We start from the raw sequence: 16,373 nt of genomic DNA, 5'->3' as shown, positions 1-16,373 counted from the left end.
ATCATTATTTAAATGAATGTTTTTTTTTTTTACAAAGCACTGATGAACTAAAAAAATATTTGTATTACAATGTCGTATGAGAGAAGAACTACTATATAACATAGAGGAGTTACACGGCAAAGAAGGACCACTATTCTATAATTATAGCATAATTAAATAAACCTGAAAAGAAATAGACCTGACATATATCTAACTCCTGTTTGCAGTCCCAAGTACCTCTGCACTTCATGTTTTATGTAGGAAATATGTAGAACTGAGTTCTAGAGGCCAGAAAAGTTCTCTTGCGTGGGTGAAAGGTGATCTGTCTAGAGAGGTCGCTCTCCTGTGCATCAGCTGTCATCCTCATCTTCACCGCTGCTGTCATCCACCTTATTCCGAACCTTTCTGCCCTGCTCCGTGTAGTAGTAGTCAGACTCGATGAAGCCCGAGGTGTCGGACAGGGTCACAAAGACGTCCCCGCTGTCCTCCGACACTTTGTGGACCCTCTGCTTGATGCCCTTCGAGTACCACTTGAAGGTGCGGACCTCTTGGTTGGGGACAACGGCCTTGTAGAGGCCCTCTCCCTCTGCCAGCGTGATCTTGTACTTGTGCTTGGGGCAAATGATGCACAGCTTCTTGTCAATGTCCTGTATGCGACAACAAATGACAGTGATCAATAACGAAGAACCAGAATACAGCTGGACAGCATTTCTACGGGTTACCAAACAATACTGTAAGGTCAGGCAAGGCTTGTGAGCACAAAATATACCTCAATTGTTTTGTTTTTAAATAGACATTACATTTTCTTTCAGTCAGCATACATAGTTTATGCACACAGTCATGAACAGTTTTGTGAATGTGTACATTGTTATGTCTCAGGGGGGGTCAGGCCCCCCGACACTTGCGTAGCTAGCAGCAGGCTGTACCAGCTATTCTACGATACAAACCTTATCAGCCACAGACAGCCTGATAACGTAGCTCTGCTGCAGGCACAACTACATAGCATCAGAGAGATGCTTTAAGGGATGCGATCAGACCTTGACAGGCCTTTGGGAATACAGGATGAGACGTGTAGCGCTCTGTGCTGCTCACCTCGATGTCACCGTGCTCCAGTTTGCCTCCTGCATCTGTAAGAGAGATGTTGTTATCACTACATAACGGTAGCCGGAGGCAACCAGCTGTCTTTTCTCATCTCCAGCTCCACATGGCTTTGCAATGGGGCTCTGTGACAACCCTCACTGAGGCATAAAACCAGATACATAAAACCAGAGGCAGGGAGGGTTACTCCTTATCCCTGAACAATGTTTTGAATACTGACTGCAACTAAATAAACCATATTCCCATGTTGTTGGACAGACCCTCGCTCTCACACACATAAACACATTTTGTTTGTTTATCCCATGTCAAAGCTAAATGTAATTGCATTCTAATGTGCAATACATTTTCAATGTAAGATGGTAAAAAAAAAACATTTGTAATAAATACGTCATGCCTTGTTTCCCCTATCATTCTCCTCCTCCTTCTCCTCTTCCTATTACAATTTTGGTGAGACAGTGCCTGTCATTCACCTGCCACCAAATTAAGTAGGTTATCCTTCCCTTCAACCAAGATCAGAAATTAGGCCTAGGTGCCTGTAAAATAATCTCTCCGTACGGGATCCACCAAAAGCTGCTGGTAGATGGAAATCCAGTTGAAATACAGATGACATAGGCCACCCACCCTAATAGGCCTACATAACATTCATGAAATTACAAGGATTGGTTTTCATTCGAAAAACTACTTTCAACGAGTTAACATTTAGACAATTAGGCCTGCCTGGTGTTATGCTAGCCCACGTAATGTCTGAGCCTGAGCCAGATAATCCGAGCATGAAGCACGTTGCCTACATTTGCTGTCACATTGTCGCCATCTACTGAAACATTTTTTGGACAGAACCGCAGCTTCTACTCACGATAGCAGTGGAGATCCAGTGCGTAGAAGGTATCTGAGTGGTATATGATGATGATCTCTCTGCCGTCCACTGTCCTGACCGCACGCTTCGCCTGAACGAGATCCTCCCGCTTCCCCACGAAATGTGATTGCGCACACACATCATTCTCATTCGTAGACATGCTTGACCTCACACACTTAACATAGAGAACCTTTTGATTAGCCATTTCTTGAAAACTTGTAATATAGTTATGCCTTGCTGACCGTCATTTCAACGGCATAGTAAAACCAATGTAGGTCATTTTCTTTGCCAGGGCCAATAAACAAATCCTACTCACAAGTGATATGCAGCGAGTTAACTGTCTACCCCGCATCTCTGAGTTTTTCATGTTCTTCTAAATAACTTGGGTTAAAGGATATTACTCTTTATATTAAAATATATTTACGTTGATAAAATGTGATCTTAATGTTGTCATTATAGCAAAAATAACCATGTTTAAAATGCTGTCTTAGACCAATAGACTGTCTAACAGAAATATGATTTTAAGTATAGTTAAAATACTGAGACGTCTAACAATTGTGACCCTAGCATACACTTGAGCAACAAGTCTGAATTTAGAAACATAAAAAAAGAAGTGCTACCTTACGACATCAGACGCACCTTACAGATCAGACGCGCCACTGGAAAACTAAAGAATGCCGCAAAGGAAATGTGTAAAGTAGTGTCCCTTCTCTTAGCAGAACGGTTAACAATCAGACGTCACATCGGTCTTATCACTGTCCCCCACAAGTAGGGCCTCTGCGGTTAGTAGCTAGGACTAACACTTTACAACATCTGGGTTAAGGTTATTTGACACAGGCCTTACTCTTGAAACATTATTTCATAACATAAATATGATTTAGGATAGGGACATTTTCGGCCTTATATAGAAAAGGCCTTTATTTTGCTCAAAAAACACAATTGGGGTAAACACATTGTAAAATGTAAGCCAGCTCTTCCCTGCCCCAGCTATTTTACTCCATATAATTTGAACACTCCATGCCAATGAGTTGTGAATACGCTGTATACATGTGAATGAGATGCACGAGTACAGCATGATTTTTGATATAGCGCAGCATTTGAAGCATGGGAACGCCTGTATTCGTGTACATGAGTTATGCGCAGCATATGCGCAGTTCAAGTGCGGGGATTGAATGCGATTGAAAGCGGAACTGTACATTATCTGCTATAGCTGCCTGTATGTAAGTTATCTGTCGTCTGGAGTGAACCAGTTTAGGCTGGTGTGAGTGTAGATGAATGTCGTTCCGTTTATTTCAAACTGTTGTAACATGGTAAAATAGCCTAACTCTATAGGACTGACAATCGGTTTCCACCTTTGCTAAAGACTGTTTGTTTGCATGCAGTTAGCCAGGAGCTACGGGTTGTGCGTTTGGTAATAAACCTTAAATACAATTCACCATGTGACACCGATTGATGAATTAACAGACAGTGGTTGTTAAATGATTGCTGTGGCGTTCAGTCGTATCCAGGAATAGGATACCCAATTTTCTGTTGTGTTGTGTTCACAAGTTGCTTCAACTTTGCAACACTTGCAACACTGACGTGCCGTGGACCGGAGAAGGGTCACACTGCTCAAGTTAAAGACAGAGGCAGAAGTCAGCCTTTATTTAGCTGGCTTCTGTTGAACTGTAGAGTTGAGCTTTAAAGCCAGTAATGCTGGCGGGTTTAGGCTCTATGCGTTCAATTTCGTCCCCCATCAGTTTGCCCCCTGTAATATTTGATGTAGTCGGTGAATCAGAGTAGGTCTTGAGCAATACGTTTCAATGAAATGTGACTATAGGTAGACCACAATATGACAAGGCATCTCCGTCTTCTTTGTCTCCCCTAGGTAATGGCGCTGCGAGCGTGTGGATTCATTATTTTTCGCCGTCTGGCTCAGTCTCCTCCAGATAACATTGAATACCTACTCCTGCAGACGTCCTATGGGGAGCACCACTGGACCCCACCTAAAGGTGCTGTTAAGGGCCTAAATGTGTCAAAACATACACTGCAACTGCCTGACAGGTTGAACCTGTATATATGAGGAGTCAGACAAATGTGAATGGGTTGTGTTCATTTGCATGGGGTCCTAAGTGTCACATAATCACTGAAAGTAGACATATCCATATACAGTACTTATCCCTGAGACAAACGTTTGCATGAATGAGTGCCAGAAGAGCATTTGAACACCTCTTTCTGTGTAGGTCACGTTGACCCTGGTGAGGATGACCTTACCACTGCACTCAGGGAGACACGTGAGGAAGCTGGTCTCGGTGAGGAACATCTGCGTGTTGCCAACAACTTCCTGAAGGAGTTACGATACCAGGTGCGTGGGAAAGATAAGACAGTACTCTATTGGCTGGCTGAGCTCCGGGACCCTGCCATGTCTGTGACGCTGTCTGAAGAGCACCAGGACTACCGCTGGGCTCACCTAGAGGAGGCGTGCAAGCTAGCGTGCTACAAGGATCTCCAAGAGACCCTGAGGGAGGCCCAGCACTTCCTGGAGACTGGGGAGAAGAAGGAGTGAACAGTCTCAGGCAGAAATGTACAATCACACTTTGATACTGGGTTGAGTGGCAGAGATTTGGGATGGGTGTTCAGTGAATGAATACTGTGTTGTACTGTAATGTTATCTCTCTTTGTAGTACTCTATGACAAACCATTGTATACTACATAGTAGGTCTGTTTACCTGAGGTTTGTAAATCCATGGATAAAACCGACAAATTAATTAATACATTTCTGTATTCAAGGCAGCCATTCAAGAGTGTGACGTCATAAGCCATAGGCATTGAAGGCTCATGGCTCATGGAGTACTGTTCTGTACCCCTCCATTTCCAGGCCCTCAGATTATACCACGGCCTGGCATTTAGCCATCTGTTGAGGTATAGAGAGCAAGGCCAGCCTCTTTCCTTCCATTTTTTTTTTTATGGTCTACTTTGCTCCTGTTCCGATTCAGTTGGATAAAATGTGGGGTGGGATTTCCAGTGGACAACATAATTCTCAGAACTGTCCTCTACATATTAATTTCCTTTATATCAGGGTCAAGGATAGTGGCTTCTCTTTGCAAACACTTTAACAAACCGTCAGTCAGTAAATGTCAGGAAACTTTAAGAAGGGCATCACTGCCTACCAATGTTTTTTTGCATGTACACAGCACATTGATATATATATATTTATACATATGCGAACACTCATCATACACTGTTTGGCGTTGCTCACTGTTTTTGGGGTGTCACTTTCATAAGCCCTTGCCCTGGAAATTTGTGGAAGCACGTTCCCTTTGTTATCTGACACCTTCATCCTTGTTTTATATATGGAGGAGAACTTGTTGACAAGAAGGGGTATGGATTTCAGGATTAGATGTGTCAGCACTCAGTTCAGTTCATTGCCTCAGAAACATCTGCCATGTGGACCTGGTCTATTGAGGTCTTTAACTCTGGTGTTGTGATCCTGATCTGCACCCCACTGGAGGCAACAGGTAATCTGGATGCTGGGCCAGACTAACTGAAAGGTGAGGAGACTGCCAACTATAGATAAGAGTGATTTAGGACTAAAATGACTGATTTGCAAAATACTACATGGAAAGCCGCTTATTGTTGAAGACCTCCCCGTTTAGTGAGTGACTCCTGAAGATGGCCACAAAACTGAAAGCAAAATAAATGAATGAACTCAAAAGTTTGAAATCGCTTCAATTAAGGAGTCTCATCAAGCTTTTGTGACTGTCTCAATCCAGTAATTATAACATGTTATGATGAAAGACATGTGCCACTTATCAATGAAAGCCATGATGGGTCTCAACAGAATAAATCTTGATAGCCAATGACTCACGTAGGACCTACTCATCAAACAGTCGTAAGCTACTCTGTTAATGTCAGAACCAACATACATATTTCTAATAATAAGTCTGATGAGCTATTAACGACATCAGGAAATTGGATCTAAATTTCACGGTCATGCCTCATCTGAGAGAACCAAAAAACACTGACGGGTAGCTAACCATGACAATAAGAATTCCCAGTGTGTGGCCTTAAGATTTAATCGCAAATTTGGGGGTGCAATCCCGATACATACACACATGAACAGAAAAAGGAACATTATCAGTGATCTAACAAGCAGTCTGAATGTGCCAATGCCTACGGGGCACACCGTACACACACCCCAAAACTCATGTAACCTTAGGTATCCCAGTAAATTGCAGCTGTCCAATGTTTTTATTTTGGACAAAACCTTTAGTTTTTTTTTTGCAGAGGTGATTTGCATCCTTTAAAGTGTGTTTTTTTAATTTTATTTTTAGCATTATCTTAATCTCCCACAAGACTACAGAATAGAAAGAAAAACTAAAGGAAATTAAAGAAGACAAACAATGACACATTCACTCTAATCATCCAGGTACTCTTCTTCCTGTGACCACAGCTCTTGAAGTTCTTCAGTTCATCATCAGTAACTTGGAGATAGGTCTTCAGGGCAATAACGTGGAGACCTTATCAGCAACACACACACAAAGACAGAAATAAGAGAATCCCGAAAAAACTAAACAAATCCACTGTAGACCACTTTTTTCACAACACTTCTTAGGGTGATCTTTTCAAACGGACATTCAGTCTGTAAGGCTGGAGAGAGAGGCTCCATCTCCAGAATGTTGAGTCAGAAGTTTCCAGTCACATCATCCATCCTCTTGGTACAAAGAAGTCTCAGCATTCTTGCATGAAACACTTTGTTTTCTTCTGCTTTTCCAAGACTATGTTTGGTGTGTGACTGTAGTAGATCAGTTCCTCTGAAACAGTCCTGAGGTCTGTTGCGGCAGACAAATCCAGGAAAGTACCCCCACAGTGTCCTGTGAATTTTTTTTTTTTTTGTATTTTTTTTTTTTTTTGTATTGAGAGTTACAGCTGGTAAGAGGGCAGAGTGGGGCAATATTTGTGCCCCATCAGTTATTCTGCGATGTTTCTTGCCCTGTTGTCAAGAGGGTGTCACCAACAGTCCAGGCTTGGTGAGCAACATGAACAAACAAACAAACCAACCAAAAAAATAAACACATACACACTCATCCCCAAATACACTCACATGCTCATGAGGCAAACTGTCTCAAACATACCACAGGTGACAGAATTTTCAGAAAGCGGGGTATAATAAAAAGCCCTCACCGCACCATGCTGTAGAGGGTACTGGATTTGTGGAGTCTGACATCAGCCTCACCCTCAACTGCCTTAATCTGTCCTTGGATATTGAAAAGAAGAGGTATGTGACCCAAAGCGGCAGAAAAAAAAATCAGCTTTGATTAAAAGATTGATATAAAACAAAAACAAAACAAAAAAAACGTAAAGGAAAAGAAACAAATGTAAAGTCGGCTGAGGGGAGCCTAAGACATCCCCTGCCAACGTCAGAGTGCATCTCTGTTCTGTTCAGGCCTCTGAGGCTGCCATTTGACAACCAGAAGACAGTTGTTGCCCTGTAACAAGGGTATCAAAAGAGACAGTCATCTCTAAGCACATCCCATGGCTCTCTGAAGTCTCAAGCTTTCTGCGTTCAAGTGGCCAGTGTGCTTGTGTGTCGTCGAGCAAGTGTGTTTTTTTTTTTTTTTTTTTTCAGAGTACAAGATTGCAGCACCTGTGAGCAGTCGCACTAAAATTATGGGGCTCATAAATGATAACAACTCCACAGAAATTAAGAGGGGTAAAAACTCCCATTTTGCTTAGGGGGTGAAAATGTGTCTGGCTCAGAGATCACCAAGTAGCTCAAAAGGCAGTCAGCTCAATCTACAACAGTTAAGGTGAAGTACATCCTCAGGTCCAGTTTCCCATTGAAGAGAGAAGTCCAAACCAAGACACCTCCGCTTGGGATGTCTTGACACAGACAAAACACAGAAGAGGACTCCTTCCTTTGTTTTGCCTTTTGTGTGTCCTCAGTCTCTTCCTTGGCAGGGAGACTTACCTCATTTGTGTCATTTTACATGAAATGAGAAACATGAGTGAATGCCACAGCCAGGAGACATGAGGTGGACGACAGATGAAACGCTAAGCGCTATGCTGTGAAGGTGACAGAGGAGAAAGAGACTGAGAAAAAAAGGAAGCGATGGGGGTCAGGAGGAGCAAACGAGGAGCAGACACCAAGTGACGTTCACTCGCGTACATCGCTCACGCTTTTTCTCATTTGGCTCCTCTGCATCGGCACCATTCATTTCGGGAAGCAAAGGCTTTGAGAGGGAAGACAGAGAGCGACTAGGAGACAGAGAAAGAGTGTAATGGGAGAGTTATGTAACAGAAACGCAAAAGAGAAAAAGCAAGTAAAAGCAGGTTCAATGTGAGAGACGAGGGTGGCAGCTGACATGCCATGGGGCGAGGGGGGGAAGCATCAGCAGACACCCTTAGGCCCTGAGGAGTAGAGGTGGGGGTAGGATGAAGTGATACCTAAACAAGAAAGTGCCAAAAGGCTCTCTATATAAAGCAATCAAATAAATGGTGAGGGCTATATGGAGAAGATGCCTTCCAAACTTTTTTTTGCCAAGTTCTGGATCCCCAAAGACAAGGAGCTCGGAGGCATTTCTCAATTCCTCTCGGTGAAAAATAGAGGGATAACAGAAGAGAGTATGGAAAGGGACTGACAAAAACCAGGAAGAAGAATTAACCACCACAGGGAATTCCTATTGAAGACCAACTCAAAAACATGGACACAGACAAGCAACATAGAACTGAGGGGGCAAAAGTTTTTCTTTAAATGGTGTGTGGGTGTGGGAGGGTGAGTGTGTGTGCATGGGTGTGGGTGTGGGTGCAGAGAGGAAGGGTAGGGGTATGGAGTGAGGCAGGGCCCATCAGGACTCCTCGTTGCCCGAGTCGTCCTCGTCATCGAAGCAGTCCGCACCCATCTCGCCGCCCATCCCGCCGGTCTCTGCCTCTTCTTCATCATCATCTTCCTCCTGGATGTCATCGTCGTATAGGTCGTCATAGAGCAGGTCAGAGCTGCTGTCGTGGGAAGGCACTTTGGTCTGAATGCAGTACTCGGCCAGCGTGGTCGGCACCTTCACTCCGTCACGCTCGGCCTCCGCTTTGGTGGACAGCACCTGTTTCCTGTTGGGGAGGGGAGGTGCATACTGATGTTTTGCAAAAAAAGAACGTGGGTGTTTTTTGGTGTATACGTGAGTATGTGGTGCACAGAATAGCATATTTTTAACCCATACCACTGAAATGAGTCACAATTTTAAAAAGAAATGAATAAAAAAGAAAAAATTCAAAGATGATTCAATGAATCCGCAGTGTAGCAGATGGGGGGAAAAACCTCCAGATTAGGGCATTCAGAGGCTGGAAACTTGTCCTTCAATTAAACTGAGCGCAGCTTCAGTTGAAAAGAAAATGGAGTAGCAGCTGCTCAAGGACAATCCAAAAACTCAGTCCATCAGTTTGAAATTTCAACCATCTTATGTGGCAATGCTGCCAATAGCACCTTGAATTTGGTCTATATTTAGCATACACTTCCATAGAGAATGCACAATGTAGCATCATTTAGCAGCGACGTCATTAGGTTAGAATCACCCATTTAGTCAAGTCATTGAACACGTATAGCCATTCTTTATATCCTAATGAGTAATCCTTCATTCATCCACATGGTGGAATAGCTGTCAATGTGCATGAGGGTGATGATGCATATTTTTAAATTGTGTTTTCACTTCTGAATTAAAAACCCCTGCAGGTCTCTCTTAGGTACTCTCTCTCTCTCTCTGCTGAACTTTTTACTTTTTACTATATTTTTACTCCAGCAGTATTTTTTACCAACAATGTATTTTGGATGGTTAGGTCCACTTTTTAAACACATACCTCTACACAGAGATGTGCGTAAACACACATGCATGCATGCAGACACACACACACACAGACACACAGACACAGACACACAGACACACACACACACACACACACACACACACACACACACACACACACACACACAAATATTGAAATATTGCCAAGCCTCTCCCGAAATGTCCTGATGAGAAATTGCAGTTGCACAGAACATATAAAACCGTACATGGATGGAAGACAAACTCCTGCTGCCTTTAGACAGACGGAGCACATTATATTTGGTACTGAACCACACTTAAACAAGAGTGCTCAATTTCAGACTTCAAGGGTTAGTGCCTTAATGTTCCCTCAGAGTTAGATCCTCTGACAATGGCTACTCCTCTTGGTTGGGTGGCGTAAGAATAGGCCTTTAAAACACGCTGGAATCAGCAAATAACACTGACTGGGGTGATGATGACTTTTGACTGGAAATCCCACAAAAGGAAGGGAACATTTTGTACACTACTAGCGAGAGAGTTGATAATTTGGCTTTGTTTTGTATACAACATAATCAATAAGTTATGGAGCACAGAATAATATTTCAAACTATTTTACTGACGCGGTTGTGTGTGTATATGGCCATAAAACCATATTATGTTGACTAACAGAAATGAGGACTAAAGTGGGGAGATGCCCTCCAGTGTTCTGGAGCCCTTCCATAGGTGCTGGCTAGGGAATGTTAAAAGGAAACAAAAAGTTGGCTTGCTAAAACTGCAAATGTAATGGCTCAGCCACAAATGGCTTTTTAGGATATGGCATAAGTCAATATGATCAATAACCAATGAGGATGTTTAATACCATTATTTTGGCAAAGAATTTACTTGTATCAGTGTTTCCCCTACAATGATTTTAGGGTGGCGCCCCGCCCCCCCAACGGCCCCGCCCGCCCCCCCTGGAAGCTCAAGATAATTGTGATTTAAAAATAAAAAAAATAAATTTTTTTATAAATATAGCGCCAGATCACAAAATAAGTCATTTAAGGTTACCTTTACCATAAAACATGTAAAATTATACTTATTTTTTAAGTAAAACTGCTTATCCTAACCCCTAATCCTGAAGTATAATTGTTGCATACTGTTACTGTAAGATGTTATATTGACTGCTGTCATTAAAAGAAACACATGAACATCATAAATAACACCCCCCCCCCCCCCCCCCCCCCCAAGCTGTAAACCTAGGGGAAACACTGTGAATACATCACGTTTTCAATTTGATGGTGTGTATGTATACGTCTGTTTAAAAGGCACACAGTTTACAGGCACACACCTCATTCATATCCATGTGAGTATTTGGATGCATATGTACCTGATGATCTCTGCATACTCTTTATCTTTGCCCTTGCTGTCCCTCCACTTGCGGAACATGACAGAGGCGTCCACATTTGCTGGGGAGAATGTGTTTGGCTCGTTCAGGAGGGAGATCACACTGAGGAGGATGGTTCTGTTCACACACAAACACAGGTGGAATACCGTTAGACACTGATGCCAAAACTAGGATTAAACTGGGGACCACAACTGCATACGAGAATCCTGGGGAAAGGGACACCAAATACCCAAAATCAGTATACAACTTCACAGCTGACAAAATGGACGGATAACAATAGTATGTTTTTAAGGACTATGGGCACTTTTCCACTGCACGAAGTCGTGGGACTCTCAGATGTCTCGATCGTTTAAATGAACGGCTCACTGCTCTGCCTTTTTTGCCTTTTCCTTTTCCACCGCGGTGCAGGAACTACTGGACCTACCAGGAGACGTAGTTTAATAATTTTGCTCTTTGACAGCAATGTCAATTTCAATTCCAATGTCAATATAACAATATATTTCTCCAGCAGCAGCATCAACCAGACCGTTAAACCAAAGTATGTCTAGCAGGATTACCAAGGTCAAGTGGACAGTTACATTATGATCTACAGTTGCTCACGCTGGGTTAAATGGCTTCATGGCAGCTGTAATTAGTTGATAAATGTGGTTTGCCAGCACCAGAGTTGATTAATTAAATCCTATATTAATTTCAGCTTCCTTTTTTTTTTGTTCATTCAGTGACATTAACCTCAACATGTTAACACCATAAACTATCATTCCTTTGGCTACATTTACAGTGTAATCTCTAGTAGATAAAAAAAAAAAATGGTGCTGGTTGTTGTCTTCCTCCATCATCACTTTAAACCAATCCAAGTGTCATTCATTACCGAGAGACCCACCCAGCACTTTCAGGGCCACACAGAAGCAACTAATCTAGACTAGGACGTTATTTCTCCCCTGAAAATTAGTCCTGAAAGGGGTCCTACTGTGGCAGTCCCTGCAGTCAAAACACACACCAAGGTGCAGACCGCTCTAAAAACGGCCTGCATGTTCCTGCAGTGGAGAAGTGCCATATTTGGTCTTTGGCCAAAAGCTATGCTAATAAATAAATTGACATTTTAAATACCATTACGTGCATCAAGTCTGAAGGCCCTACACAGTTACCTGTTATTTACTTAAAAAAAAAAAAAAAAAAGTTTTCTTCTGCAAAGTATTCTTTTGCAATTGTTAGTGGACACCTCTTCATCTGAGGTGTCTTAGGTTGCTCCAAAAACTGACACAATTTCAGTGTCATATTACAGACACTTGCCACAGCATAACAGTACATATTCACATCTGCAGTGCAAGCATGCGTTTGAACATGGAAACAATTGAAAAAATAAACCCCTGATCTTGTTAAATTTGCTTTCAACTGAAAGATGTCTGTAAAGTTATTCATCCATCCATTCTCAACTGATTGCGGTTCATTTTAAATGAACCTCGATCAGTTGAGGGCACCTCCTGTCTAAAAGCAGTTAAGGTTACACTGTTCTAAATACCCTGGGATATCACCTGACATCCTGCTCTCTTCTCTGCCATCTAAAACTACCTCATCTCAGGCCCTTCCCTGATCAACTAACACATAGATAAGGAAAGCCAGGTATCCATCATCACTGGTAAGGCAGACAAGCGAAGACGAGAGAACTTCAGACAACTTACCACCCAGTATCTAGGAGTCCTGGTACTTGAGCCTAACTAGACTGACTAACCATACCCTGCCTACTTTGCGGTTGAAAGGTCACAGTACCTGACATTCTGTGTTGGGTTCCACCTCTCAGAGGGCAGCTCTCCACTCTGGGGGTCATCCACGGGTGGATGGAGGATGGAGATGCAGACGTCACCATTCTGTAGCCAAGAAAAAAAAAAGAGTGATACACTGACCTACTAAAAGGGGAAAATATACAATATTTATACAACATTTCCACATCTGAAGAATGCAAGCATTTTCCCCAGTTGTATTTTGAAATGCTGATGAATTGCCTGAAACATGCGTAAGGCAAGCCTGGCCAGTGAGGTAATACATTTGAATGTTTTCATTCTGAAAACTCACCTCATAGATATTTGGGTGCCACATCTTGGTGAGAAAGCGGAACGTGGGAGGGGAGTAGGGGTAATCAACGGGGAATTTGATGTGGGCCTGAGAGAGAGAGAGAGAGAGAGAGAGAGAGAGAGAGAGAGAGAGGGAGAGAGAGAGAGAGAGGGAGAGAGGTAGAGAGAGAGAGCAATAGAGATATGAATAAGTCAACAAGCATTCCCTGAGATAAACAAGTATTCCTTGTTGAAAAGTGAAAAGTGGAGAAGCCATTTCAGCTGAAGAGATTCAAAACATCCACCAAGGATGCAGATACACTCATGATCATGTCAACAGGGTTAAAAGAGGGTTGTGTTTGTTTCTTGTCATGTATCTCCATTTAAGGCCACGGGGTAGGACACTTTTTTTGATGAACACTCAACCCTGAATAACTATCAGTGAAAGTCAAGGTTTAAGGTTTGTCCTTGTTAGAGGGTATAGGACATTCCTGCAGCAAATATCAACTGACAGAATACAGCCACTCAGTAAATAAGAAGGAGGGAGAGAACCAGTACCAACTCAACATCACAGAACTTTCCTGAAGTAAATTAATTTCTTTGGCCATTAGCAATTTTAGCAATAAGCCATTTTCAATTTGTTAATTAATCAGTGAACTATCTACTTCTATAGAACAAACACACAGACAAGTAAAACTGTGAGTGCTTGTGCTCTCTAGGAGGGGCAGTTTTCTGCTTTTGCAATGATAACACTATCAAACCCTCCAGACATCGAGGACAGCCCAGGACACATTATCCACCCAAGAGATTAGAAAAGAGGAATTCCCTTAACAAGGGGTTCCCCATTCTCCATTAGGCAGACCAGTTGTTCAAACCTAAATGTAATCAGCTTGGAATGAAATGAGATGGGACAGAGTAATGGTAGCAAGGAAGCAGCCCTGAAGATTGATTAGATGAGAGGGTGGATGAGCAGATTAACAGACGCATTAATAAAATGTTTTGATAGAAACATGAATTGAATAAATTACCAGTGACCAAATTCAGGTAAAGTATTCCAGTTATTTGGTACGGACCATTAAGCCACCCTCCTCAGGAGAATATACTCATAGTGTTTGGACGGACCTTCCAATATTTCTAAAATTTGCAGGAATCCTGTTCCAAAGTCTCTGCCTTGTTGTTGTGTTATGCTGGCCAAGCTCTGCTTACAGAAGTGACGTCATTGCAAAAGTGAAAAAGTCAATGGTGTGCATGCAGAGATTACAGAGGCATGAGTGAGTGAGGTGAGATGTGTCTGTGTGTGCGTGTATTTGTATGTGTATGAATGACATAACTTGAGTGTTTAAAGTACCCTGCACTGCTAAGGGGTAAAAGTAGGAGAGCCTCCCTATGTCCTTCTCACTTTCAACACACACACTCTGAGATACCATTTATATGTCATAGCTAAAAATAGTGGTCTGGAGTATAAGGATTGCACCACCAGGGGGGAAAAGATCCAGTTAGGGAATGGGGTGGAGGGGGCAGCCGTGGAATACAGCGGGGGAAGGAAATGAGAGAATAAAGTATGGGGGGGCGAGGGAAGAAAAAAACACCTGGTTGTACTATGGGTGGATAGGTAAACTCACACTGAATTACTCACATAGTCTACTGGTGGTCAAGATGGACACTGGATTCTAACCCTGTAGCCATATGAGTTTGTACAAAGAGAACACACCTATTTCGTTCCTAACTTTCCCTCACCTTAAAGTAACCCCCCTCATACAGTGTATTGGGGGGACCGAAGATGGCAACCTCCCAGTTGTAGAGGTCAGACTCCTCCACCAAAGTGATGCGGAAGCCCTCCACTGGCTCCTCCTGGAGGGACTTTAGTTCCAGCATCAGGGCCTTCTGAGAGCTGGGCATCTGCTGGTGTGCCATGACAATCCTTCTGTCTTCACTTGCTAGGCACAGGGTTGAAGTGTGGATGAGTAAGAGTGCAGAGGGGGCATAAACAAAAAATATGAATTAAACCGTCACATAGTTGTTAATATGACTAACGCCTAATAAGACTAACCGATGGCATTTTCTCTCTCTGTCGTTTCAATAATCGGAAGAAAAACACACCAAGCATTTTTTACTGTTAAACATACTGACTTAACACATATGTATAGCAATTTGAAATGATTGTGCTCCAAAATGACACCTTACGAATTCATACTTGTATTACATATTGCACACATTTGATGGCTATCATGATCTGTTAACTTGCAAGTTCAAATACGAATATTACCTGATTTACCGCACCTCTCTTCAGGTAAATTGAGTTTAACGACAACAAAAAATCTAGATGGATTTTCTCGCGTAGACGACCACAAGCTTTTGTCTTAAGTTCACGGTCAAACTGAAAGTAGCCTATTTACTTTGACCAAAAGCAAACAACGTCAACTAGGGTTATCCAGCTAGCTGCCAGATATTCCGAGCCTTGGGGCAAACGGTGCACTTTTATACAACTTTTAATACAATTTTCAGATCTACAGGTAGTAACCTAAATATACAACCTATTGTAAAATGATGCCACAAATATAACTGACTAAAACGCATTCAGCTTGTTCATTAACGTCGCTAGCCACCTATCTAGCTACTGACGTTAGCTCAGAGGAAGCAGTAGTTAGCTCGCTGGTAGGGAGGTGTCTTTTCAACAAATTGTTCCTGGCGGTTAGGATTTATGTGTGCAGCTACTTATAGAAATATGCTAACTCCATAAATCATGAACTCTTGTTAATAAAACGAAGCTTTCGCTGTCATCTCTGCGTCTTTCTGATTCGTCCCCGATTCGCCGTCTGCACAGCTGATCCAGTGGTTGTTTACATTTGTTTAGCTATCTGGGTCTGTAGCTGGTCCCCTCTTCAAACGTTCATAACCAGCCTGCTTTCGGATGACGTTTTCTATGCAAAATATAATAATTTTTCAAGCCTACACCTCCACCAACTCTTTTGTCGAAAGGTTAGAAATATATATTTACTGCCTCAGTAAGTACAAACGCAAAATTCGTAGCTACATTGACGGACTACAGCCACCGACTCTTTTTGCCTTCAACCAAATCGCCCTATCGATGCTTCCGGTTATCCCTTTGCGTGTCTGCTTGCGCTGGCACGTTTTTTTTGCGTAGCCACGTTTAGAGCAGCCTGTAGATTGCCCCGCGGTACTTTCTAGTTAAAATGGACCTCACGTAGGCTATTTGTCCC

The 16,373-nt window shown here is 42.5% G+C and overlaps 3 protein-coding genes across 5 annotated transcripts; 1 reads left to right on the top strand and 2 right to left on the bottom strand.

Moving 5' to 3' along the window:
• Nucleotides 1-329: 329 nt before the first annotated feature.
• Nucleotides 330-2,090, bottom strand: rfesd (Rieske (Fe-S) domain containing; the record flags this gene model as incomplete). The annotated part of the gene is made up of 3 exons (XM_080847531.1): nucleotides 330-626; nucleotides 1,072-1,166; nucleotides 1,931-2,090. The coding sequence occupies 3 exons, from the start codon at nucleotides 2,088-2,090 to the stop codon at nucleotides 330-332; spliced, it is 552 nt and encodes a 183-aa protein (XP_080703657.1).
• A 971-nt stretch (nucleotides 2,091-3,061) lies between these two features.
• Nucleotides 3,062-5,624, top strand: nudt2 (nudix (nucleoside diphosphate linked moiety X)-type motif 2). 2 transcript variants are annotated; one of them, XM_080847959.1, is made up of 3 exons: nucleotides 3,062-3,146; nucleotides 3,798-3,921; nucleotides 4,153-5,624. In XM_080847959.1, exons 2-3 carry the CDS (start codon nucleotides 3,801-3,803, stop codon nucleotides 4,473-4,475), a joined length of 444 nt encoding a protein of 147 aa, XP_080704085.1. In that variant the 5' UTR covers nucleotides 3,062-3,146; nucleotides 3,798-3,800; the 3' UTR covers nucleotides 4,476-5,624. The 2 variants fall into 2 exon arrangements, with proteins under 2 accessions (XP_080704085.1, XP_080704084.1); XM_080847958.1 differs by having other exon boundaries at nucleotides 3,063-3,150.
• A 343-nt stretch (nucleotides 5,625-5,967) lies between these two features.
• Nucleotides 5,968-16,219, bottom strand: ube2r2 (ubiquitin-conjugating enzyme E2R 2). 2 transcript variants are annotated; one of them, XM_080847685.1, is made up of 6 exons: nucleotides 15,419-16,219; nucleotides 14,890-15,089; nucleotides 13,175-13,261; nucleotides 12,872-12,969; nucleotides 11,087-11,221; nucleotides 5,968-9,013 (listed from the first exon to the last, which is right to left on the bottom strand). In XM_080847685.1, the coding sequence occupies exons 2-6, from the start codon at nucleotides 15,064-15,066 to the stop codon at nucleotides 8,758-8,760; spliced, it is 753 nt and encodes a 250-aa protein (XP_080703811.1). In that variant the 5' UTR covers nucleotides 15,067-15,089; nucleotides 15,419-16,219; the 3' UTR covers nucleotides 5,968-8,757. The 2 variants fall into 2 exon arrangements, with proteins under 2 accessions (XP_080703811.1, XP_080703812.1); XM_080847686.1 differs by having other exon boundaries at nucleotides 14,890-15,085.
• Nucleotides 16,220-16,373: the final 154 nt, after the last annotated feature.

Source organism: Sprattus sprattus (assembly GCF_963457725.1).
Source record: "Sprattus sprattus genome assembly, chromosome: 11".
NCBI classification, from domain to species: domain Eukaryota; kingdom Metazoa; phylum Chordata; class Actinopteri; order Clupeiformes; family Clupeidae; genus Sprattus; species Sprattus sprattus.
This window is presented reverse-complemented; position numbering and strand designations above follow the sequence as displayed.

Excerpts from the sequence above, each read along its gene's own strand:
- nudt2 (XM_080847958.1), top strand. The coding sequence starts at position 3,103 with ATGCGATTGAAAGCGGAACTGTACATTATCTGCTATAGCTGCCTGTAT. Across the intron at positions 3,151-3,797 it reads TCTGCTATAGCTGCCTGTAT|GTAATGGCGCTGCGAGCGTG; the intron begins GTAAGTTATCTG and ends TGTCTCCCCTAG. Across the intron at positions 3,922-4,152 it reads CCACTGGACCCCACCTAAAG|GTCACGTTGACCCTGGTGAG; the intron begins GTGCTGTTAAGG and ends CTTTCTGTGTAG.
- ube2r2 (XM_080847685.1), bottom strand. The coding sequence starts at position 15,066 with ATGGCACACCAGCAGATGCCCAGCTCTCAGAAGGCCCTGATGCTGGAA. Across the intron at positions 12,970-13,174 it reads GGCACCCAAATATCTATGAG|AATGGTGACGTCTGCATCTC; the intron begins GTGAGTTTTCAG and ends TCTTGGCTACAG. Across the intron at positions 9,014-11,086 it reads GAGTATGCAGAGATCATCAG|GAAACAGGTGCTGTCCACCA; the intron begins GTACATATGCAT and ends CCTCCCCAACAG.